The sequence below is a fragment of the Callorhinchus milii genome, unplaced genomic scaffold (assembly GCF_018977255.1).
Source record: "Callorhinchus milii isolate IMCB2004 unplaced genomic scaffold, IMCB_Cmil_1.0 Scaffold33, whole genome shotgun sequence".
Classification (NCBI taxonomy): domain Eukaryota; kingdom Metazoa; phylum Chordata; class Chondrichthyes; order Chimaeriformes; family Callorhinchidae; genus Callorhinchus; species Callorhinchus milii.
In genome coordinates this window covers 1261079-1285063 of record NW_024704774.1, presented here as the reverse complement: position 1 = coordinate 1285063, position 23985 = coordinate 1261079, and the positions used below count along the sequence as shown (strand labels likewise).

The 23985-nt window shown below is 49.5% G+C and overlaps 3 protein-coding genes across 3 annotated transcripts in view; 2 read left to right on the top strand and 1 right to left on the bottom strand.

Moving 5' to 3' along the window:
* LOC121851364 (osteoclast-associated immunoglobulin-like receptor) overlaps positions 1-12061 on the top strand; it is a 13958-nt gene extending 1897 nt beyond the window's left edge. The window contains exons 2-3 of the mRNA XM_042345203.1: positions 9171-9455; positions 11772-12061. Of these exons, the coding sequence (XP_042201137.1) occupies positions 9215-9455; positions 11772-12061 (531 nt within the window). The 5' untranslated portion in view covers positions 9171-9214. The remainder of the gene's footprint in view (positions 1-9170; positions 9456-11771) is intronic.
* Positions 12062-13103: 1042 nt separating this feature from the next.
* Positions 13104-21056, top strand: LOC121851362. The gene is made up of 7 exons (XM_042345198.1): positions 13104-13383; positions 14239-14523; positions 15531-15629; positions 17045-17072; positions 18051-18094; positions 18935-18975; positions 20687-21056. Exons 1-7 carry the CDS (start codon positions 13365-13367, stop codon positions 20789-20791), a joined length of 621 nt encoding a protein of 206 aa, XP_042201132.1. The 5' UTR covers positions 13104-13364; the 3' UTR covers positions 20792-21056.
* A 2765-nt stretch (positions 21057-23821) lies between these two features.
* LOC103173318 (trichohyalin-like) overlaps positions 23822-23985 on the bottom strand; it is a 42174-nt gene continuing 42010 nt past the window's right edge. The window contains exon 19 of the mRNA XM_042345202.1: positions 23822-23896. Within this exon, the coding sequence (XP_042201136.1) occupies positions 23822-23896 (75 nt within the window). The remainder of the gene's footprint in view (positions 23897-23985) is intronic.

Sequence of the window (23985 nt, the reverse complement as noted above, 5' to 3'; positions counted from 1 at the left end):
AGCACAGTCGAGGGGTTGAGCAGGAAAATTGGTGAACATAGCGGGTGGTGAGAACAGGTTGTTGAGGACTGGGGTTGAGAATAGGGGCTGAAGAGGTGGGGCTGAGTAAAGCGTGGGTGGGTGAGAAGAGGGGTTTGGTGAGGTTTGGCGGATGAACACAGGGGTCTACGCAAAGGGGAAATAATACAAGGGGCTGAGCACATGTGGAGCTGGGTGACCACAGGGAGCTAAGCACAGTGCGGGGGTTAAACATAAGGAGGAGCTTAGAACAGGGGATGGCAAGCACTGTGATATGAACAGAAGGGACGGGGGAGAGCGAAGTGAGGGTGCTCAGCAAAGTGGGGATCAGCCCAGGGAGGTGAGCACAGCCCGCGGTACATTGAGCACAGGGGCTAAGTACAGGTTTCTGAGTAGAGAGTGGGATGCAGCAAACATGGAAGTGAGAACAGGCAGATTGCATAGTGGATAATAATAATAATAATAATAATAATAATAATAATAATCCTTGCATTTGATATAGCGCTTTTCACGTCGGGAGGACGTCCCAGAGCGCTTCACAGAATAGGCTGTAAAGTGAATCGACTGTATATTTGTGGGCGAACGCAGCAGCCAATGGCGCACAGCGATGTCCCACAAACAGTCGTAGATTGAAAATGACCAATTTATTATTGTTTTATTTTGGAGGGATTATTATTACCCAAACTGTCACAAGTATCAATGCTGTTGGGCTCTGTAAGAAGCAGAGACTGGATGCTGGTATTTGGGAAGAAAGGAAATCAAATAAGCACAGTGGCTGATAGCCCAGAGGAGAGCGCACTGGCGGGTGAGCACACGAGTGGTGAACTGGGATCGGAGTGAAGAAGCTGATCCCAGAGGGGTGAGAAGAGTAAGGGTTTGTACAGCGAAGAAGCTCAGGAAAGTGAGCGAGGTGAGCCCAGGGCTGTGGAGTTGAGCACCAGTGTAGGTGAGCACAGTGGCGATGAGCAGTGGCGGCTGAACACAGGGATTGCGCACGGAGGACGAGCACAGGATGTCAGCCCGAGTTTCGAGAGCAATGGTGTGCGTCGCAGGGATCGAGCACTGAGGATGAGCACAGGATGTGAGCACAGGTTTTGAGAGCAATGGTGTGCAGCACAGGGGTGCGAGCACCGCGGATGAGCACAGTCGGTGAGCCTAGGGGGGGAGCACCAGGGCGTGAATACGGGTGGTGAGCACATTGGGATTGAGCAAAGGGTTGTTGTGAACTTCGACGGTTAGTACAGGGGGAGTAAGCAAAATGGGGTAAAGCACATGAGGATAGATCACAGACGGTGAGCAGAGAGCGTGAGCACACAATGGGGTAGAACCACAGGGGAATGGGAAAACACGGAGAGTTGTGCACAAGTGGGGGGAGTACTCATCTCACAATCACATTGCAACATACATACATACATACATACATACATACATACATACATACATACATACATACATACATACATACATACATAATGTGCCATCCTCAGCACGAGGGCACATTATAGCCATTTACACTCACACACACACACACACACACAGAGACACACACAATGTACCACTCTCAGCACTGGAGGCGCGTTGCAGACTCTGTTACACACCCACAGCGACACTCTCAGTACCGGGTGCACATTAGAGCTTCTCTCGCACATACGCACCAACACAGCGTCGCCGTCAGCACTGGCGGCGCACTACAGCCTCTCTCTCTCTCCCTCACAGCGCTACGCTTAGCAATGGGGCGCATTATAATAATAATAATAATCCTTGCATTTGATATAGCGCTTTTCACGACGGGAGAGGACGTCCCAAAGCGCTTCACAGAACACACTGTAAAGTGAATTGACTGTATATTTGTGGGCGAACGCGGCAGCCAATGGCGCACAGCAATGTCCCACAAACAGTCGTGGATTGAAAATGACCAATTTATTATTGTTTTTGGTTTTGGAGGGATTATTATTACGCTCTGTGTGGAGTAAGGAAACTTGCCCAAGGTTTCGCCCTCTGCCTGGAATTGAACTCAGGTCTCTCACTTGCAAAGCGAGTGCTCTAACCACTGAGCTACAGGACTCCTATATAGCCTCTCTGACACACGCATTCGCACACCTACTCACACGTAGCACCGCCCTCAGCATTGGAGGAACGTTACAGCCTTTCTCGCAAATACAACGCCACCTTCAGGTTTGGGGGCACACTTTAGGCTCTCGCTTACCCGCAGCGTCATTCTCGGCGCCGGTGAGACACGACAAATGCTTTCGCACACACACATCGCGGGACCCTCAGCACTGGCGTCACATTACAGGCGATCATTCACCCACACAGCGCCATTCTCACAACTCAGCACTGTAAAGCATCCCTGTACATACGAACACACACACACACAGCACTAGGGGCACAATCGCCGGCCTTCCCGCCACCTCCCTCCACACTGCAGGTCATTCAGAACTCTGCAGCTCGTGTACTGTCCCGCACCAGACACCGCGACCACATCACTCCCACCCTCGCCCTCGCCCTCACTCCCACCCTCACCCTCGCTCGCCTCCACTGCTCCCCATCCCCCAGAGGATCGATTTCAAGATCCTCATCCTCACCTACAAGGCCATTCACGGCCTCGCTCCCTCCTACCTCTCCGACCTACTCTCCCCCTCCCTACCTGCCCGTACCCTCCGTTCCTCCGGCTCCGGTCTGCTCCACATCCCCCGCCCCAACCGCCCTACCATCGGTGGTCGGGCCTTCAGCCTCTCAGCCCCGAGGCTCTGGAACTCTATCCCCAGTGCCTTCGCCGCTTCCTCCCTTTCCTCCTTCAAGGCCGGTCTCAAGACCTTTCTCTTTGACCGTGCCTTCAGCTCCCCTCTCGACTCTCTTCCTACTCCTCGCTCCCTCCCTTCCCTCCCCTCCCCCTGACCATTCCCCCCCTCCTCTCCTCCCTCCCCTCACCCTGACCATTTCCCCAATGCTCGGGTCATGACCCAAATGTGCAGCGCCTTGGGACGTCCTCCTGACGTGAAAGGCGCTTTATAAATGGAATCTTGTTGTTGTTGTTGTAGACTCTCTTTGATACGCACACAGTTCCATTCTCAGCACAGTGCAAACAACCACAGCGCCAGAGTCAGCATTGGGGACATATTTGCGGACTTTCGCACCTATTCAGCGCCGCTCTCAGCACTGAAGGGCGCGTTACGGCCTCACTCGCACATAAACACAGGCAGTCAAACAAACAGACAACTCCACCCTGAGCACCGAAGGCACATTGCAGCGTCTGACACACACACACACACACACACACTAAATTGCAAGTCGGATTCACTAATTTCTATTGCGCTCAGTGGTGCGTCATTTTGAAACACACAACGATTGCGACGATCCGAACTAAACTCCAGTAATTCTGTGTAACCCACCAAAAAAATGGGAATTCCCCTTTCGTTGGAGTGCAAAGTGGGGATAGGAGCACAGGGCGAGGGCAGCATAGGGTGTGGGTAGCACAGTGAGAGTAAGCAAATGGGAAGTGATCTTAGGGAGGTGAGCACATGGGGGTGATAGCAGTAGTTGAGACGACAGTGGGAGTGGGCACATGGGCGTGAACCACATGTGGTTGAAAACAGATGGGAGAGCACAGGGGCTGACCACAGGTATGAAAACACAAAGGTTTTAAGCAGGGGGAGCTGAGTAAAGTGGGGTAGCCAGATGGCGGTAATGAGGGGTGGGGGGGGGAGGCAGTGGGTGGGCGTTCGCGTGTTGAACCCGGTATGGGATGAGGGAGTGCGGGATCGCGTGGTGGTGGGGTTTGAGCGCAGCGTGGGAACACATTGAAAGTGGAAGCACGGGATTTGGCAGCAAATAGGTCTTGAGGGATGCATAAGGATGCGGCGGAGAAAATAAGGGAGAGCGCACATGACAACAACAACAACAAGATTCCATTTATAAAGCGCCTTTCACGTCAGGAGGACGTCCCAAGGCGCTGCACATTTGGGTCATGACCCGAGCATTGGGGAAATGGTCAGGGTGAGGGAGGAGGGAGGAGGGGGGAAATGGTCAGGGGAGGGAGGGAAGGAGGGAGGAGGGGGAAATGGTCAGGGGAGGGGGGGGAAGGGAGGGAGCGAGGAGGAGGAAGAGAGTCGAGAGGGAGCTGAAGGCACGGTCAAAGAGAAAGGTCTTGAGACCGGCCTTGAAGGAGGAAAGGAGGAAGCGGCGAAGGCACTGGGGATAGAGTTCCAGAGCCTCGGGGCTGAGAGGCTGAAGGCCCGACCATGAGCCTGAGCACAGCGATAAGACTGAGAAAAGTTTGTGTTGAGCCCAGGGCGCGGAGCACAAAGGGTGAGCAACAAGAGGATTGAGCACAGTGAAGGTACCCGGGGTGTGAGTAGGGGCTGTGAGCACAGGGGATGTATGCAGATGGAGGCGGCTGAGCAAAGCTGCAGATGAGCACAGGTGGATGAACACAGAGTGTGTCAGCACAGTGGGCGGGAGCACAGGTGTTTTCAACACGGGGTGGATCAGCACAGGTGTGTTCAGCAAAGGTGTGTGAGCACAGGGGTTCAGCACAGGGGATTCTGCTCAAGGGAAGTGAGTGAGTCCTGTAGCTCAGTGGTTAGAGCACTCGCTTTGCAAGTGAGAGACCCGAGTTCAATTCCAGGCAGAGGGCGAAACCTCGGGCAAGTTTGCTTACTCCACACAGAGCCTAATAATAATCCCTCCAAAAACCCAAAACAAAAATAAATTGGTCATTTTCAACCTACGACTCTTTGTGGGACATTGATGTGCGCGATTGGCTGCCGCGTTCGCCCATAAATATACAGTCAATTCACTTTACAGTGTGTTCTGTGAAGCGCTTTGGGACGTCCTCCCGACGTGAAAAGCGCTATATCAAATGCAAGGATTATTATTATTATTATTATTACCGTGGTGTGAGTGCAAACGGCAGATGAGTACAGTCGGTGGTGACCACAGGGTGTTCAGCACAGGGTGGAGAAAGACAGGAGGTGTGTGAGCAGAGTGAAGTGGCTCAGCGAACAGGATGACGAGCACTAAGATGTGAGCGCATTTTGTTGCGGGTGAGGAAAAGAGCAGTGGAGCTTGAGGGCCGTTAAACAGGGTGTGATCATAGGGAGTGACCATAGTGGGGATGAGCAAGGAGGGTTGGTTGAGCTCAGTGCGGTGCTGAGCATGGGGTATGATTACAGGGTGGGAGCAATGCAAATTTGGCAGCACAGAGCTGGTAAACATAGGACGGTGTCGGCACGGGGAGGGGACGATGCCAATGGGGTGAGCAGGGTGAGATGAGCACACGGGACGAGCACAGTGGTGATGAGTAGAAGTGAGCATAGTGGGTTGTGATAATAGGGTTTGAGACCTAGGCCTGAGCATTTCGGTAGTGAACATAAGCATCGGGTGAGCACAGGGCCTGGTGAGCCCAGGTGGTTGTGAGCACAGGGGTTTTAGCACAGACGCCTTAGCCCAGGGGATTTAACACGGTAATTTCAGTACACGGTGTGTCTGTGAGCACAAGAAACTGAGCACAGAGGTATGAACAACGGAAGGGGGTGAGGAAGAGGAGAGGGGAGCATAGGCAGTGTAAGCAGGATATGTGAGCACAGGGTGTGTGAGCAAGAGGTGTGAGGAAAGGGTTGTGAGCACAAGGTTTGTGCATGTGGTAATGGGCTGATCCAAGAGGGGCTGAGCACTGTGAGTGCGCACAGGTAAGGTGTTCAGCGAAGAGAGGGGAGCAAAGGGGTTTGATCACAGAGGTAGTGAGGCAGGTGTTCGGGTGAGCACAGTGGGGTGGTGAGCACAGGGGGATGAGGATAGGTGCTGAGCAGACAGTTCTTGTTGAATGAGCACCAGGAGGGGTTTTGAGCTCGGAGTCAGTTAGGACAGGTGTTGGAGAGCGCAATGGGTGGTGAGCAGAAGGGCAGAGCACAGGGGATTGAGCAAAGGGAGCTGAGCACAGGTGGTGTTTCAGCAAAGGAAGGGGACTGATTCAAGGCTTTAGTGAGCACAGGTTTGAACACAGGGTATGTTGTGGGAAGAAAGAATAGTTTGCACAGTAAGAGGCAGGGATGCGAGCACAACGGATGTGAACACATGGTGGTGGAGCTCTGGAATGGCGCACAAGTTGTGTAATCATTGGGCTGAGTTCAGCGTGATAAGCACAGAAGGGAGAGCACAAGGCAGGCTAAGCACAACGAGAGGCTGAGCATACGGTTGGTTGAGCACAGGGGGTGGAGCACAAAGAAATTGAGCGCAGGGCGGGTGAGCACAGGGGAATGAGCAGCGAAGATGAGCACAAGGGTACGGGGCGTAAATAGAGTGAAGGGTTGGAGCTACAGGAGAGTTGAGCACAATAAGGCGTGTGGAGCTACAGGAGAGTTGAGCACAGTGGTGGGGGACCCAGTTTCAGCATAGGCGGTGTGAGCACAGGGTCCGGAGCACAAAGCGCTGGGTACAGGAGAGTGAACGGACGGAGTGAGCACAGGGTGGGGGTGTGCTCACTGGTGGCGGGTTAAGCAGAGGAGTGGTCGGCGCCTGCATCAAAGAGGGAGCACAGGGTTTCAAGGGGGCACAGGGGTCGACGTGAGGTCAAGGGTGAGCACAGTGACTGTGAGCCCAGTTTTGAGTACAAGGGTGAGCACCATGGGTGAACGCATGGGATAGCTCGAGTTGGGTATGAGGACAAGGTGTGTCAGCACATGGGGATGTCATGGGGGTGATCTCAGAGGCTGAGCACAGGGGCTGAGCTCAGGGTTTATGAGCAGTGAGCTGGCTGGTCACAAGAGAATTGTTAGCAGAAGAGGTGCAGAGCCCAGTTAGGATGAGCCCAAGAGGCTTGAGCACTTTGGTGTGTGAGCACGGGGTGTGTCAGCACTGAGTTTGAGTCCGGTGTGGGATGAGCCCCGCGGAGTTGAGCACTGGTTGTTGAGTAGAAATTTTGAGAAAAGGGTTGAGCAGAGGGAGTGAAAAGATGGAGTGAGCACAGGGGTTGAGCAGAGATGGTGAGCACATAATGGATGATCACGCGTGGAGGAGAGAATAATAATAATAATAATCCTTGCATTTGATATAGCGCTTTTCACGTCGAGAGGACGTCCCAAAGCGCTTCAGAGAACACACTGTAAAGTGAATTGACTGTATATTTGTGGGCGAACGCGGCAGCCAATGGCGCACAGCAATGTCCCACAAACAGTCGTAGATTGAAAATGACCAATTTATTTATTGTTTTTGGTTTTGGAGGATTATTATTAGGCTCTGTGTGGAGTAAGGAAACTTGCCCGAGGTTTGGCCCTCTGCCTGGAATTGAACTCGGGTCTCTCGCTCGCAAAGCGAGTGCTCTAACCACTGAGCTACAGGACTCCACAATCGCATGGATTGGGGGAGCAAAAGGAGAGGTGAGCACAGATGGGGGTGGGTGTTAGCACAGGTTTTGAACACAGGTTGTGAGCTCAGATGCGCTGAGCACAGGGTGCTATCACAGGCGTGGTGATCGCAGAAGGTGAGCAGAACATGGGTGAGCACAGAGGCTGAACAAAATGTTGGCGGGCAAGGCAGAGTGCACTTGCGTCGGGGTGAGCAAAGGGTGTGAGCACACGGGATGGGAACAGCGTTGAACACAGTGGCTGAGCAACAACAACAACAACAACAAGATTGCGTGTATAGAGCGCGGTTCACGTCCAGAGGAGCTGTTGTTGTTGTTGTTGTGGGCTGGAGCACAGGGGGGGTGGCTGGACGACAGGAGTGTGGGGTGTTGGGTTTGTTGCGTGGGGTGAACATACAGGGCTAAGAAGAGGATGGTTGACGACTGGAGGGGGCTGAACGCAGCAGATGTGTCTGAGCAAAGGAGTAGGCGCTGATCACAGTGGGAGCGGCTGATCCCAGAGTGTACGAATGAGCACAGGAGTTAATGGATTTATCACAGGAGGAAGAGCAGAGTAGAGCGGGAGAGGCTGATCAGAGGGAGAGATGCTTATCACTGAGCACTCCAGGAGGGACCTGTCACAGTGGGGGGTTTGGGAACAGGGTGCGGGGCTGAGCAAATTAGGAGGTGCTGGGAAACAGGGAGAGGGATTGAGGACAGTAACTGAGGGATTTATATCAGGGCGAGAAGCTGAACACAGGGCGGTGGTGGGTGCGGAGCTTATTACAGGGAGAAGGGCTGATGGCAGTGTGTGGAGCTGTTCAAAGTGGATGTACATTTTCTGTTTCTATTGATTTGTGACTATTGAGAGATAAACAGTGGCGTGACTCAGGTCAACACACCAACAATATATCACCATCGCTGCTCATATCAGGAGGGCGCCCCAAGGCTTTGGATGTGTAGCTCTCGAACACCAGATGTTTGAAACCACGTCCAATAAGATCAACAATAATTTGACCAAAGGTTCCTATTCCAAGTCACCAAGTAAAATTCCCTTCTGGTTTTCAGTATGACACCGACATCTATAAACTCTACCTGTACAGACAGAAGAGGGAACAAGCCCGCCGAGCTCACACCGACTGCAAGCTCACACTGACCACGAGCAAACACTGACCCTGACACTGACCCCAAAGCTGACACTGACCCCAAAGCTGACACTGACCCCAAAGCTGACACTGACCCCAAAGCTGACACTGACCCCAAAGCTGACACTGACCCCAAAGCTCACACTGACCCCAAAGCTGACACTGACCCGGGTTAAAATCAGTCCACATTTCTGCTTCGTGTTGAATCTCAGACAGAAACCGTTTCTCAGGCTGACGCTGTGCTCATTGCCGATCCTGTCGTTCACTGTCACAGCAAAGATCAGTGCGAGTGATTGTGAGATTATCTTCGCTGTCTTTTGGAGTGGAGTCCTGTAGCTCAGTGGTTAGAGCACTCGCTTTGCAAGTGAGAGACCTGAGTTCAATTCCAGGCAGAGGGCGAAACCTTGGGCAAGTTTCCTTACTCCACACAGAGCCTAATAATAATCCCTCCAAAGCCAAAAACAATAATAAATTGGTCATTTTCAATCCACGACTGTTTGTGGGACATTGCTGTGCGCAATTGGCTGCCGCGTTCGCCCACAAATATACAGTCAATTCACTTTACAGTGTGTTCTGTGAAGCGCTTTGGGACGTCCTCCCGACGTGAAAAGCGCTATATCAAATGCAAGCATTATTATTATTATTATTATTATTATTGTTCACAGATTCGTTTCAGAAACCCACAATTTCCCTGAAGCCAGATTCTCGGATGTTTGTGAGAGGAGAAAGCGCTGAGATCTCGTGTTCTGGGAATTATCCTGGCAGCAAATTCACCTTCTACAGAGACGGCAAGATTGTCAAATCAGAACCAGCGCCAAAGTTTCATAACATGGCCACATTCACCCCATCGGAGGTCAGCGCAGGACATTACTGGTGTGAATATACTGAATCAATGGACGGACGAGAGCGCACATCGCCAGAGAGCGAACGCGTGGGAATCTCTGTATTGGGTAGGAACGATGATCTTGTCTCTCACAACCAAGGGTCAACCATTGCCCCAATTGTGTCCAATCACATCCATCACAGCACGACCGACTCCCCGCCCTCTTGTACGGTTCGCCCTGTGCTTCGAGACTCTCCCCTTTCCTCCTTGCTCCTTTCACCCTCTATTTTTTTTTGTCTCCACGCATTTTATTCCTAACTCCCTCCTTCACTCCCTCCAGCACTCTTCCCCCGCAAACCTCTCTTCCTCCCTGCCTCCCTGTCACACTCTGCATTCCCCTTCCTCCCACACATTCCACTCCCCTCTCCCCCACTTCCTCCCTGTCCTCTATTCCCCTCACACGCGCTCTATTCACCTTTCCCTGATTCTCTACGCTTCATTCCTCCCACCCATTCATTCCCACACGCTCCCTCCATCCAGCGTCCTCTAATCCCCTCACACTCCCGTGAAGGTCTGGCTTCCTCTTGAACGCATCCAGACGAGTTGGTTCCAGTGTGTTTCAGGCAGCGCGTCCCACAATCTCACTCCAATCTGAGTGAAGTCGTTGCTTTTTAAAGTCTCCGTTTGACCACCTGATCGTGACATTATTCTGTTGTCGATGAACACCTCTGAAGATCACAGGAGACGGTTCAGACTGAATTCCGATTCTCCTGCGCACGGCTGCAGTTGTATGTCACCGCGGTCCCACTGCCCTCTCCATGGCCACCCGTTCCCACACTTTGCGCCTCACTTCCTCTCTGGAAAGAAACAAGAGATGTGGTCTGTCCTGAACCTGCCCCTCAACAACAAATGGTCATTTCTCCTGTGTTCATCTCACGGTGTGAGTATTCGAGTTTAAATTCCAGCTCCGATCCAGAAACCCACCCTTTTTCCCTGAAGCCAGATTCCCCGGTGTGTGTGAAAGGGGAACACGCTGCGATCTCATTCTCTGGGTATTATCCTGGCAGCAGTTCCACTTTATACAGAGAATGCGAACTTATCATCGCATCACAACGGTTTCCAAAGAAAAACAACACGTCGGCGTTCACCCCATCGAAGATCTGTGCAGCACATGATTGGTGTGAATAATTTCACATGTCCTTACACATGGACGCCCGCGAGTTCACATCGACAGGGAGCGCTCGGGTGGGAATCACTGCGCTGCCGTGAGATCAAGAGTCCGGACTCTCTCACCAAAGGACACGCAGTAAGACCCAGTGTCCAGTGACTGCGATCACGGCACGCCTCCGCAGCATCCAAACGTTTATTTATAAAACCATAGCATTGTATAGCAGAGACGGAGGCCATTCAGGCTGTCGTGTCTGCGACGGCTCTTTGAAAACACCTTTCAGATTCAATGCAACTCCCCAGCTCTCCCCTACAGCAATGGAACCTTTTCCAACCCAAACAGTTATCTTCCTTTACTCACTATGTGACACGACTTTGTCCAAATTCCTCCTTCCTCCTTTCCAGCTGACGCCCTCTCTCCCCCTTACGCAAAACCTACCTCACTCTCGCTGCCCCCACCGTCTCCATTCCTCCCTTCGTCCCACACCCGGATACACTCCCACAACGTGACAACCTCCCACAATGTCATTGCCTCCCCACACCTCTGCTTCTTTCACACCGTCCGTTCCTCCCTCCCACCCCTAACACCCTCCCAAACCATCTGTCCCCCTCTCCCTCATTCAATCACACACCCACTATCTTCAAAACCCTCAAGTCCCCAACAACAACAAGATTCCATTTATAGAGCGCCATTCACGTCAGGAGGACGTCCCAAGGCGCTGCACAGTTGGGTCATGACCCGAGCATTGAGGGGAAATGGTCAGGGTGAGAGGAGGGAAGGGAGGGAGAGAGGAGGAGTAAATGGTCAATCACTCAATCATGTGAAGGTCTCACTCCTTCTTGAATGAATCTACACTCTCTGATTGAATCATTGCTTCCGGCAGTTCCACAATTTCACTTCCCTGTGTGAATCTCTTGCTCCTCAGTTCTCCTTTGATCACCTGGTGCTGATCTTCTCCTGGTTAGAAACACGAGACTTTCAGACTGACTTCCCTTCCTCCCGTCCCAGGCTGGACTTGTGTGTCATCCCAGACTTACTGCTCTCCGTCGCCACCGCGGTTTTAGCGTCGCTCGTCCCCTGTACCCCCCCCCCCCCCCCCACACACACACACACACACATATCTCTTTGTAAAGAAACACATCCTGGATTCTCTTCTGCACCTCTGCCTCCAACCCTCCCCCTGAGAAGCAAGCAAATTGTGACTTTCGCTATAACCGGAGAACAAATACCAGAGCGAGTGTTTTTGAGGATGTCTTTACTGCGTTGTAATTCCAGATCCGCTCCAGAAAGCCACCATTTCCGTGAAGCCAGATTTCCCGGTGTTTGTGAGAGGGGAAAGCGCTGAGATCTCATGTGCTGGGAATTATCCCGGCAGCGATTTTGCTTTATACCGGGACGGCGAGTTTATCACATCACAACCAGATCTAGAGAACAACCACACATTCACCCCATCGGAGGTCAGGGCAGGAAATTACTCGTGTAATTATGAAAAATACGTAGACGGCCGAGAGTTCATATCACCAGTGAGCGACCGAGTGGCAATCTCTGTGTGGGGTAAGAGCTGAGTGAAATCTCACACATTAACTTGTTTGTCTTTTGACCATTTACAGCAGCCCCTGTTATTACCATTCTTTACAACATCGATCATGTACACATGTTATTTTCCCCTGTGTCCCACTTTCTCCACCCCAACGTATTCTGCTTCCCCTCTCCCCCAAACTTTAACCCCTTCACCAGCCACTGGCCCTCTCATCTATCCTCCCTCTCTCGGCCTCTGCCCCATTTCCCCCTCTCCCCCCTCCTGACTCCCTCTCCCCCAGTCTTTCACTCCTTACTTGTACCTCTATTACAGCTTTGTTGCACGTCTCTTCCCCACACTCCACCCTCTTTGCCCTCTATCCCGTTCTCTCGCTCACTCTCCTCCCCTACTCTTCCTCCATTTGCTATCTCTCTCCTTGAAATCTCCCTATAATCTTAACCCCCTCTCCTCCCTCCCTTACTGGCGCCACGTTTACCCCTCCACGCTCTTGCTGGCCCCTTTCCTGCCCTACTCCCTCGTTGCTCTCCTTCACCCCAACAAACCATCCCGCCACTCACCCCACTCCTGATGGTAAACGTGCTGATCAGTGCCGTCTTCAGACTTTCTCTGAAATACCACGGACTCGACTGGGCTCAGGAACAGCACTGGAGACCCAATGTAGTATTCTGTTGTCAAACACATCACCACGTAACTTGATATGCCGCACTTCATCGCCCTCTTGTGAAGTTCTGGCTGCCATTTGAATGTGTTTAAAGACGCATCTGAATATTACACGAAAAAGTTCATACTTTATTCCTGCCCCGGCTGGAACTGTGTGTTACTTTCCCAGACGGCATTGCCCCCCCTGGCCAACTCTCTCCCCACCAAAGCTTGCTGTGTATAAAGAGACACTAGCTGGGTTCTTTCGTGCACCTGCCACTGAAAGGCTCACCCCACCGACTCGTCCCGATGCCTCGTAAAGGCCGGGAAACGTGCAAGTATCCTATTTCACTGTAACCTGATCCATGTCCGTGTCACCGAGCGAGTCGTTGCGAGATTACCTTCGCTGTGTTTGCATTTCAGATCCGCTCCAGAAACCCGACATTTCCCTGCAGTCAGATTCCGAGGTGTTTGTGAGAGGGGACAGTGCTGCTATCTCATGTTCTGGGAATTATCCAGGTAGCATTTTTTCTTTATATAGAGATGGCGAGTTTAGCAGGTCACAACCAGCTCCAGAATATAGCAAAACAGCCACATTCACCCTATCGGAGATCAATGCAGGAAACTACACGTGTATATATACTTCGAACATAGAAGGACGTGAGTTCACATCACCGGAGAGCAACCGAATGGGAATCTTTGTGTGGGGTAAGAGCAGGAGCCCGGACTCTCTCACCAGTGGTCACTCACTGTCCCCTATTGTCCAGTCACCGCCATCACAGCGCACCTCCACCCCATCCTCCCTCTTCTATATAGTATATAACTGCACAGCGCAGAACGAAGACATTCGGTCCATCATATCTGTGTCGGCTTTCAGAAAAGTTTATCCGTTTCAGTCCCACTCCCCCGCCATTCTTCTCTCTCACTGGAACAGTTACCTCCCAAAATAATTATCTTGACTCACTAGCTTTGTGACACGGACCTGTCCCCATTTCTCCCTTCCACCCTCCAGCTGACGACTTCATTCCATTCCACACACAAACTTCGTAAAGCTGTCTCCCTCCCAGAATCTCAATTTTACTCTGAGTACCTCACTCTCATACCCTCCCATACCATGATACCCCCACACAGTTTTAATGCCTCTAACCCCCTCTATTACTCCCATAGCGACTGTTTCTCCATCGGACACTCTATCTCCCTCCCAAATCTTCTATTCACCTCTGCCTCATTCCATTAAACAGCCCCATAGCCTTCAACAAACTGTCGTCCACTTTCCCTCATGTGAATGTCTCACTATGTCTTGATTGTATCTTGACTATCTGATTCAATCCAAGCTTCAGGCAGCGAGGTTCAGGATCACATTTCCCGATGCTTCCCCTCCCTCTGTGTGAAGAAATACAAGCTGGTGTCTGTCCTGAATCTGCCGCTCAAACCCTCCCCCTCGTCCCGATGCCTCCTCCAGACAGAGAACCTGACACATAGTCACTTTTACACTGTCCTGATCTGTTTTCGTGTCACACAGCGAGCCTCTGTGAGGTTACCTATGCAGTGTTTTAATTCCAGATTCGCTCCAGAAACCCAACATTTCCATGAAACCAGATTTCCGGGAGTTCGTGAGAGGGGAAAGAGCTGAGATCTCGTGCTCTGGGAATTATCCTGGCAGCAATTTCTCTTTATACAGAGACAGTGAGTTTATCATATTACAACCAGCTCCAGAGAATAACAACGCGGCAACATTCACCCCATCGGAGATCATGGCAGGAAACTACACGTGTACATATACTGCTTATTTAGACGGACGACTGTTCAGATCACCAGAGAGCGAGCGATTGGGAATCTCTGAGCGGGGTAAGAACACAGTAAAATCTCACATAATAACTGGTTGCATTCTGAACATTTACAGCAGCTCCTGTTGGAACCACACTTCAAACCACCGATCTTATTTCCGTTTGATTTCCTGGTGTTTGGTAGAGTGTTGGACCTCGAACGGAAACCAACTCCCGCGGCAAAACAGTTTCCAAGCCAAACCAGCTATTATTTAACCAACGACACCAAACAGCTTGTCATTGAGCGTAATCTAGTACATAAAACCCTTCCACTCCAGCGAGGACCACCCGCTCAAGTTGACTTTCACCATTAATGCCAAGTCAAAATATCCCAACTCCGAGCGAACAATGTGCCACTCAACTCTTGCCGATGAGCCAAGGCTGCAGTGTTGTGTTTTCAGCAGTGCCCTTGAATATTGCGGACCCGCCTGGCTCTGGGATTAACTGGAGACTACCATCAAGTTTAGGCTCAATCGCGATCTTCCACAGTTTGGCAGGTCACCGGCACAGAACCCAAGGAGTCCCTGCCTAGCTCCCCCTTCCCAGGGTCAGCGGACGATACAACAACAACAACAACAAGATTCCATTTATAAAGCGCCTTTCACGTCAGGAGGACGTCCCAAGGTGCTGCACAGTTGGGTCATGACCGGAGCATTGGGGGGAAATGGTCAGGGTGAGGGGAGGGAAGGGAGGGAGCGAGGAGGGGGGAATGGTCAGGGTGAGGGGAGGGAAGGGAGGGAGCGAGGAGGGGGGAAATGGTCAGGGTGAGGGGAGGGAAGGGAGGGAGCGAGGAGGGGGAAGAGAGTCGAGAGGGGAGCTGAAGGCACGGTCAAAGAGATACGTTTTACTCCTCAGGGCAGTCTATGGGAAATTGGCTATTTTCATTACAACAGAGCAAATATTAGTTTCCATAGCACTTTCACATTAGAAGGAGATTAAACTGAAGTGAGGGCTTTAAAATGATCAGCTTTACCCGCACAGTAACTCCTCAAAGTCGACAAATTACTCTCTGTCCATGTATGTCCCCAGCAAGCTGGACCAGGGAGCAAACTTCTGGACTGACATTGGGGATTGTCACAGCGTTGGTGATCACTGTGTTTGTACTGGGATTCTGCGTGTATAAGAGAGGTAAGTAGCTATTAATGTCACTGAATACAGCATATGATGAATGAATAAAGGAAATAACCAATTAATGTAGCCACAGGTGTCAGTCAGTACATTTTACAATTACTGGGAATAAAGGAAGTGAAAGTAATGGGATTAACCGCGGTGTATTGCTAATAATCTGCGTCAATGTGTGCAGATGGAGAACTGAGCACAAAGGTACCAAATCAGTCTTCGGTGTTTGTCAACTCACGTATTATTGGGAGCGAATACAGAGCATCATGATTCTGACTTAGGAAGAAAAGTCAACGAATATGTTAGCGTAATCGGTAATGGGCATTTTTATACTTAAGTTGGCTAACGAAACTTGAGTGGCTGTAGTCAAGGCTCATCTTAATAATAATAATAATAATCCTTGCATTTGATATAGCGCTTTTCACGTCGGGAGGACGTCCCAAAGCGCTTCACAGAACACACTGTAAAGTGAATTGACTGTATATTTGTTGGCGAACGCGGCAGCCAATGGCGCACAGCAATGTCCCACAAACAGTCGTAGATTGAAAATGACCAATTTATTATTGTTTTGGTTTTGGAGGGATTATTATTAGGCTCTGTGTGGAGTAAGGAAACTTGCCCGAGGTTTCGCCCTCTGCCTGGAATTGAACTCAGGTCTCTCACTTGCAAAGCGAGTGCTCTAACCACTGAGCTACAGGACTCCGTAGTCCTATGGCTACATTAATCTTGGCTTGTAAATCTGGAGCTCCTTTCCTCACTCCCTTCGCATCGTCCCCTCTCTTCCAATTTTCAGGTCTGGGCTGAAGATCTTTCTTTTCCACCGCGACTTTGTTCAACTTCTTCCCCCTCCCTTTGGCTCGGCCCCGGTTTCCGTTACTGAGACGCGAGCTGAGACGCCGTGTGGCGTGCACGCTATATACATCCAAATCGTTGTTGTTGTTTGAGATGATTGCTAGCAATACAGTACAGAACGTATTGTAATTTGAGACTCTTTCTTTAATGTTATGTTTTTCCGCCTGAACCACCCGTGAGACCGTTAAACACAGGTCCTGAGTCTCTGATCATGTGGACAATGCAGATCCTGTGGCACCAATCGACAACATGATGGAGATTATCCTCGTATCCTGGCCAACAATCCCCAAAGTAAAATTGGTCACTCATTCTATGGCTCTCTGTTGGACTCTCTTGAGGTAGTATGCGAGGTGTCTGGAACGTATTTGGAGAGAGCGCGGCGGAGTGGTTGAAGGCAAGTCCAATGATGGCGTTAGTGTGTGGGGGGTTTGAGTGGGTTCTGCTTCTGCTAACCATCCCTGTCAAGCCCTTTTGACGCCGGATGAGAAGGGCATATTACTAACCGTAAAACCACAAAAATATACAACTAGTATCAACGAATATTTGATATTTATTACATTTTGTACTTGCAGGTAAACAGAACAGTCGAATAAGGGAAAGGTGAGGATATTTCTCCACTCTTCCATGCTCACTTCCCATCCTGCCTGTGCAGGTGCTGCCATCCCCAATGGAGTTCTCTGCAGTATTTAAATTCCTGTTCTCACCCCATCGTTGCTATGCTGCTTCTCGAACCCCACTGGGCATTTCCATTTTAATCTCATTAAATGCTCTCTCCCCATATTCTCTGTACCGGTGCTCACTCCCACCCTCACTTGGAGGGCAGACAGACACCGTGGCCAAGTATTCCTCCCACTCAGCTCCTGTTACCCTGCAAGAAAAATCCCTAACGGGTTGATTGGTCCAATCTCGACTGGCAGACGTAGCTTGCCAGACAGTGCTCCAAAGCTTTGTGATTTTACATATTGAGACCCCAGCATTTACTCCAATGCACACGTTGAGGTCGCCCAACCCTGACTCTCGCCATCCTGACTCTTGGGCTCATTGCGATCAGGTTGGCAGAGCTGCTGCATATCCATCAGAAACACAGGCATTTCCAAGGGTCGTAGGCATGACTGGAACTCAACGTCTGGTGTGGATACCTGTAACCGTGGTGATGGTTTTCAGCACAAATCTAGCCGTGCCCCACCCCCGCCCCTCGCTACACCCCACACACAGTTTTTTGTCATCGGGCTCTATATATCACAGAAACCTGCTACCAAAATTTACACTCTCCAGTTCAGGGCTCTGCCGTTTTACCAGCTTTTGAAGCAATGAGCCCGTCTGGCAAAATTTCTGCTGCTTTTTTTCCAACTGTAGCACCAGAGACAGCGACAGGACAGAAAGCGGCGATTCGACCCCACATGTCTGTGATGATGCTCCTTCAAGAGCATTTCTGTCAGTGCCATTTCCCGGTCCTTTCCCCCAGATGAGAGACAACAGTTGGTGTTTAGCACCGTTTCAAGCATAGTTCTGAGCTCTCTAAATATCGTCAGTAGAACCGCAGTAATTAATCGCCCTCTGCTCTCGTTTTTTTCTCAGGAATGTACCCATGGGAGGCGGCCCACAAAACAGCAGCGTCACATGTGAGCAATAGGTTTCCTGGCTTTGAGTCCAGAGTGAAAGGAGCTGGTCACAAACAGTCCTGGTCAGCCTTGTGCCCGAGCACCTCAGAAACTCATCACTTGCTCCTGAGCCTCCCGCATACCAGAGGCTGTCTGAAGCTGTCTCCCGCCTTTTCTCTTAGTCTATGCTTCTGATTGTCTCCACTCACCTTCTCTCATTCTGTCTGTGTGACTTTACTGTGCGTCGACCTGTGTTTCTGCCACTCTCCTCTCTTGATCTGCCTGTGTGTCTTTCTGTGTGTTTGTCGGTGTGTTTGTCTGTCTGCATAACAATCTGTGTGTCTGACTTTCAATCGCTTCTCTCAAATTGAGCCGCTTGAAGTTTTCTCTCCTTTAGATAAGACGATCAATCGAGGTCCGTTCCGCATCTTCAGGTGGACATTAAAGATCAAGCGTCGCTATTCAAAAACATGAATTTGGCTTTCCCGCTCAGCAATCTCCCTCTGGCCAACAATACGCCACGAAAAATCGTTCACACACTGGGTGTGTGTTTGCGTGTGTGCGTGTATCTTTGTGTGGATGCTGGACACGAATGGCTTCTGCGTTTCATTCACAAAATACGCAATTAATGCTCTGCGCCGTCAATGTTGTGATACGCTTTCGGACTTTTTGAAGTGGTGATAAGGACTTAATTCAAGCGAAATGATTAATAAGATATTACTGTTATTGCTTAATAATCATTGTCACGGTCATTCATAATTATTCATTGTAATCACTGATATCTTTAATAATATTACCAAACAGCAGTGGTAATACTGATTGAATTGTGCTGCTGTTAAATCCCGTTACCGTTTGTTCCAGATGCAACTGTGAGAATTGCTCCACGCTCGATGCCTCCAGCGGTGAGTAGTGTCGGTACCATTATAATAATAATAATAATAATAATAATAATCCTTGCATTTGATATAGCGCTTTTCACGTCGGGAGGACGTCCCAAAGCGCTTCGCAGAACACACTGTAAAGTGAATTGACTGTATATTTGTGGGCGAACGCGGCGGCCAATTGCGCACAGCAATGTCCCACAAACAGTCGTGGATTGAAAATGACCAATTTATTATTGTTTTTGGTTTTGGAGGGATTATTATTAGGCTCTGTGTGGAGTAAGGAAACTTGCCCAAGGTTTCGCCCTCTGCCTGGAATTGAACTCAGGTCTCTCGCTCGCAAAGCGAGTGCTCAACCACTGAGCTACAGGACTCCCTCTGTCAGCCCAACTCAGGACCCCTGCAGCTCAGCTCATGCCTAGTTTCAGCCTAACTCAGACCATGTGCCACTTTCGCTCAGGATTTCTGCCAATCTGGCTCAACCCAGCTCAGGCTCTGTGTCGCTCTGTCTGGCCGGTCGCACTTTTCGCCTGACCTAGAAATTCATGGGCCAAACCCGAAAGTCGGGAATTTAGCAACACTGAGAAAAAGAAGGGAGAATCTCCCCATTTCCTGCTCGAAAAAAAAAAGGTTAGCTCATTTCGTAAAAATAATAATAATCCATGCGTTCGTTATAGATAATTTACATGACGAGGGTGTCTCAAAGAGCTTAGCATGACTTACTGCATAGAGCAGTGACTGCGTGTTTGTAGGACGTTTCTGTGCAAAATTTGGTTACTGCGTTTGGTTATGGTTATGGTTATGGTTATGGTTGTGGAGTCCTGTAGCTCAGTGGTTAGAGCACTCGCTTTGCAAGTGAGAGACCTGAGTTCAATCCCAGGCAGAGGGCGAAACCTTGGGCAAGTTTCCTTACTCCACACAGAGCCTAATAATAGTCCTCCAAAACCAAAAACAATAATAAATTGGTCATTTTCAATCTACGATTGTTTGTGGGACATTGCTGTGCGCAATTGGCTGCCGCGTTCGCCCACAAATATACAGTCAATTCACTTTACAGTGTGTTCTGTGAAGCGCTTTGGGACGTCCTCCTGACGTGAAAAGCGCTATATCAAATGCAAGGATTATTATTATTATTATTATTATTATTATAAAGTTTGTCCTATTGATAATACATGTTGTAAGCCTATTTGAGCTGTTCTGTCAACGTGACAAGCGTGTGTGTGTGTGCGTGTGTGTGTGTGTGCGTGTTTGTCGGGCTGTCTGTCTATGTGTGTGTGCATGTGTCTCTCTGTTTGCCTGTGGTTGTGTGTGTGTGTGTGTACTGGTTTGTCTGTGTGAATGTGTGTGTGTGCTTCTGCGTATGTGTCTGCGTGTGTGTGCGTGTGTGTGTGTGCGTCTGTGTGTCTCTGTATGGGCGAGTCTGTATGTCTGTGTGTGTGTGTTTAAATTGTGCACTCAAACAGCGCCATTCACCTCAGGAATACTTCTTAAATGCAAGGTTTTATCATCACTATTGACTCGTATTTACTTACGAGGGGATTTGTCAGGGTTCGGTTCCCCTTTGCAGGAATGTTCACATCCATAGGATCCTTGGGGCTGTGGGTGGGGGGAACACCCACGACGATTCACCTACTGGAGCTGTGAATCGGGGTGTCCTGGGTGGTGGGTTTGAGGTGAGGGGGATTTCCCTCTGATCTTCAGCAGACGTGCTAATTGTTGGCCTGTTTTGCAGGACGCTGAAATCATCTACGCCAATTTTGCAATTGGAAACAGAAATGAAGTAGGACGTGAAGCCGATGAGGAAGATGGTCCTGTCTACGCCACAGTCAGAGTTTAGTGCGGTGGCCAATGGCCATTATTTGGTTTCTGTCCAGGCTCTATCAACGCACCATCACCTATATTCCATTCCAGTTTTAGTCTGACATCAACGGGGCTCTCACATCAAGTGTCATCCTGAACAAGATAGAGACTGAGTTACAGACTACGGAAGAGGGAGCGAGGGGGAGACTGAGTAAGAGGGAGAGACTTCCTGAGAGTCTTCGTGAGAGACAAAGATAAAAGGAGACTGAATGAGAGTTAGAGAGAGAGAATTTGTGAGACGTAGAGAGAGATTGAGAGAGGGGCTGAGAATGGGAGAGAAAATAAGTGAGCCTGAGAGAGAGTGTGTAATTGAATGCGACCCAGTGATTAAATGAGACTGAGTGAGAGACGGAGGAAGAAAGAGAGAGAGAGAGAGACTGGCTGCAAGAAAGACTGAGTGAGAGAGAAACTGAGTGAGTGAGATTGAGTGAAACACTGAGTCAGACACAGTGAGACAGAGGGAAATAATAGAATGAGATCCTGTGTGTGAACGGGTGAGAGATTGAATGAGAGAGAATCAGGGAATGAGAGAGAGAAGAATCGAGATGGTGTGAAGGTGAACGCAGCAATCAGAAATGTTATTGCGTAATTCAGAGAATAATTTAGAAGGGAGAGCACGGAGAGAGTGAAGCAGAGAGAATGTGAGAGGGCAGATACAGAGTGCGTATGGGAAAGAGGGGTGAGGGGTGGTGAAAGAGTAATTGAGAGTGAGGGGAAGAAAGTGATTGTGGGAGGAGCAGAATGATAGTGTGTGATTGAGAATTAAAAGAGGTGCTGATGTGAGAGAAAAAGAGAGTCATTGAGAGAGAGAGTGTCACAGGGAGAGAAATTGGGGGTTCGCAGAAGGAGAGAAGTAGGGTTAGGAGACAGAGATCGAGACGGGGAGAGTGAGATCGTGATTGAGAGATAGTTTGTGGTGGACAGTGTGAGAGAGAGGGAGATAGTGAGGTAAATAAAGAGATAGGAAGAGAGCAGAGAATATGAGAGTTGAAAGAGAGTATATTTGGGTGAGGGTGGGGAGAATTGAGTGAGTGAAAGAGTGTAACAGTTCGAGGGAGAAAGACTGGAAAAGAGTATGAAAGGACAGCGAGAGGGAGCAAGAGGTGGGTCGAGTTTGAATGTACAGAGAGAGCGTGCACATCCAATCGATCCACACATCAAAGCCATTACATTGATCCGATCAACTCATTGCGGCAAAGTTTGCTAACCAGTAGTTATTAATTAATTTTACGCATTAATTTGATATGATGAAATGTAACAGTTTGATTTTGCATAAGCTTTCTCATTGTTAGTGGCACCAAATGACTATATCTAACGTCTCAGGTTTGCAGGCTGCTGGCTGCAGTATTGAATTTACTGATTATTCAGCTCACGTTTGGCGTTCGAGATTGATTTGTGCAGATTTACCTTAACTGGAATTACAGATCCATGACATGATAGGATTGTGATGGTAACATGAATGGTCTGTAACGGTGACATCACTGGACTTTAATTGTGAAGCCAATGGAGAGCAATGGTGGCATGACTGGTCTGTAATGGTGACATGACTGGATTATAATAGTGATATGACTGGATTTTAAGAATGACATGACTGCACTGTAATGGTAACATGACTTGACTCTAATGGTGACATGACTGGATTGTAATGGTGACATGCCTTGAACATAATGGTAACATCACTGGACTTTAATGGTGACATGACTGGTCTGTAATTGTGACATGACTCGACTGTAATGGTGACATGACTCGACTGTAATGGTGGCATGACTGGACTCTAATGGTGGCATGACTGGACTGTAATGGTGATATGACTGGCCTGTAATGGTGACATGACTCGACTCTAATGGTGGCATGACTGGACTGTAATGGTGATATGACTGGCCTGTAATGGTGACATGACTCGACTCTAATGGTGGCATGACTGGACTGTAATGGTGACATGACTGGACTGTAATGGTGACATGACTGGTCTGTAATTGTGACATGACTCGACTGTAATGGTGACATGACTCGACTGTAATGGTGGCATGACTGGACTCTAATGGTGACATGACTGACTGTAATGGTGATTGACTGGCCTGTAATGGTGACATGACTCGACTCTAATGGTGGCATGACTGGACTGTAATGGTGATATGACTGGCCTGTAATGGTGACATGACTCGACTCTAATGGTGGCATGACTGGACTGTAATGGTGACATGACTGGACTGTAATGGTGACATGACTGGTCTGTAATGGTGACATGACAGGACTGTAATGGTGACATGACTGTTCTGTAATGGTGACATGACTCGACTCTAATGGTGGCATGACTGGACTGTAATGGTGATATGACTGGACTGTAATGGTGACATGACTGGCCTGTAATGGTGGCATGACTGGACTGTAATGGTGACATGACTGGTCTGTAATGGTGACATGACTCGACTCTAATGGTGACATGACTGGACTGTAATGGTGACATGACTGGACTGTAATGGGGACATGACTTGTCTGTAATAGTGACATGACTGGACTGTAATGGTGACATGACTGGACTGTAATGGTGGCATGACTGGACTCTAATGGTGACATGACTGGACTGTAATGGTGACATGACTGGACTGTAATGGTGACATGACTGGACTCTAATGGTGACATGACTGGACTGTAATGGTGACATGACTGGCCTGTAATGGTGACATGACTGGACCCTAATGGTGACATGATTGGATTGCAATGGTGGCATGACTTGACGTTAACGTTGACATGACTGGACTGTAATGGTGACATGACTGTACTGTAATGGTGACATGACAGGACTGTAATGGTGACATGACCGGACTATAATTGTGACATGACTCGACTCTAATGGTGGCATGACTGGACTGTAATGGTGATATGACTGGACTGTAATGGTGACATGACTGGCCTGTAATGGTGGCATGACTCGACTGTAATGGTGACATGACTGGTCTGTAATGGTGACATGACTGGACGGAGCTGGAGAAGGAACGGCAGCGCTTTATACCGTCAGCACCAGTGTCACATCAGTCACTGTGAGCTTCTTCAGTCCCTGTAACTTCAGAGGTACTCGTGGCTGATTGTCAGGAACATGGCAAGAATGCCTGTCAAAGACCGCTTGAACTTTAGGACTATAGTAAGTACATTATTAGGAGTGCCAGGGGG

What these genes read in the sequence shown, in the direction of transcription:
- LOC121851362 (XM_042345198.1), top strand. An exon ending in ATTCTGCGTGTATAAGAGAG is followed by an intron (nt 15,630 to 17,044) that starts GTAAGTAGCTAT and finishes TTGTACTTGCAG; the next exon opens with GTAAACAGAACAGTCGAATA. An exon ending in ACAAAACAGCAGCGTCACAT is followed by an intron (nt 18,095 to 18,934) that starts GTGAGCAATAGG and finishes CGTTTGTTCCAG; the next exon opens with ATGCAACTGTGAGAATTGCT.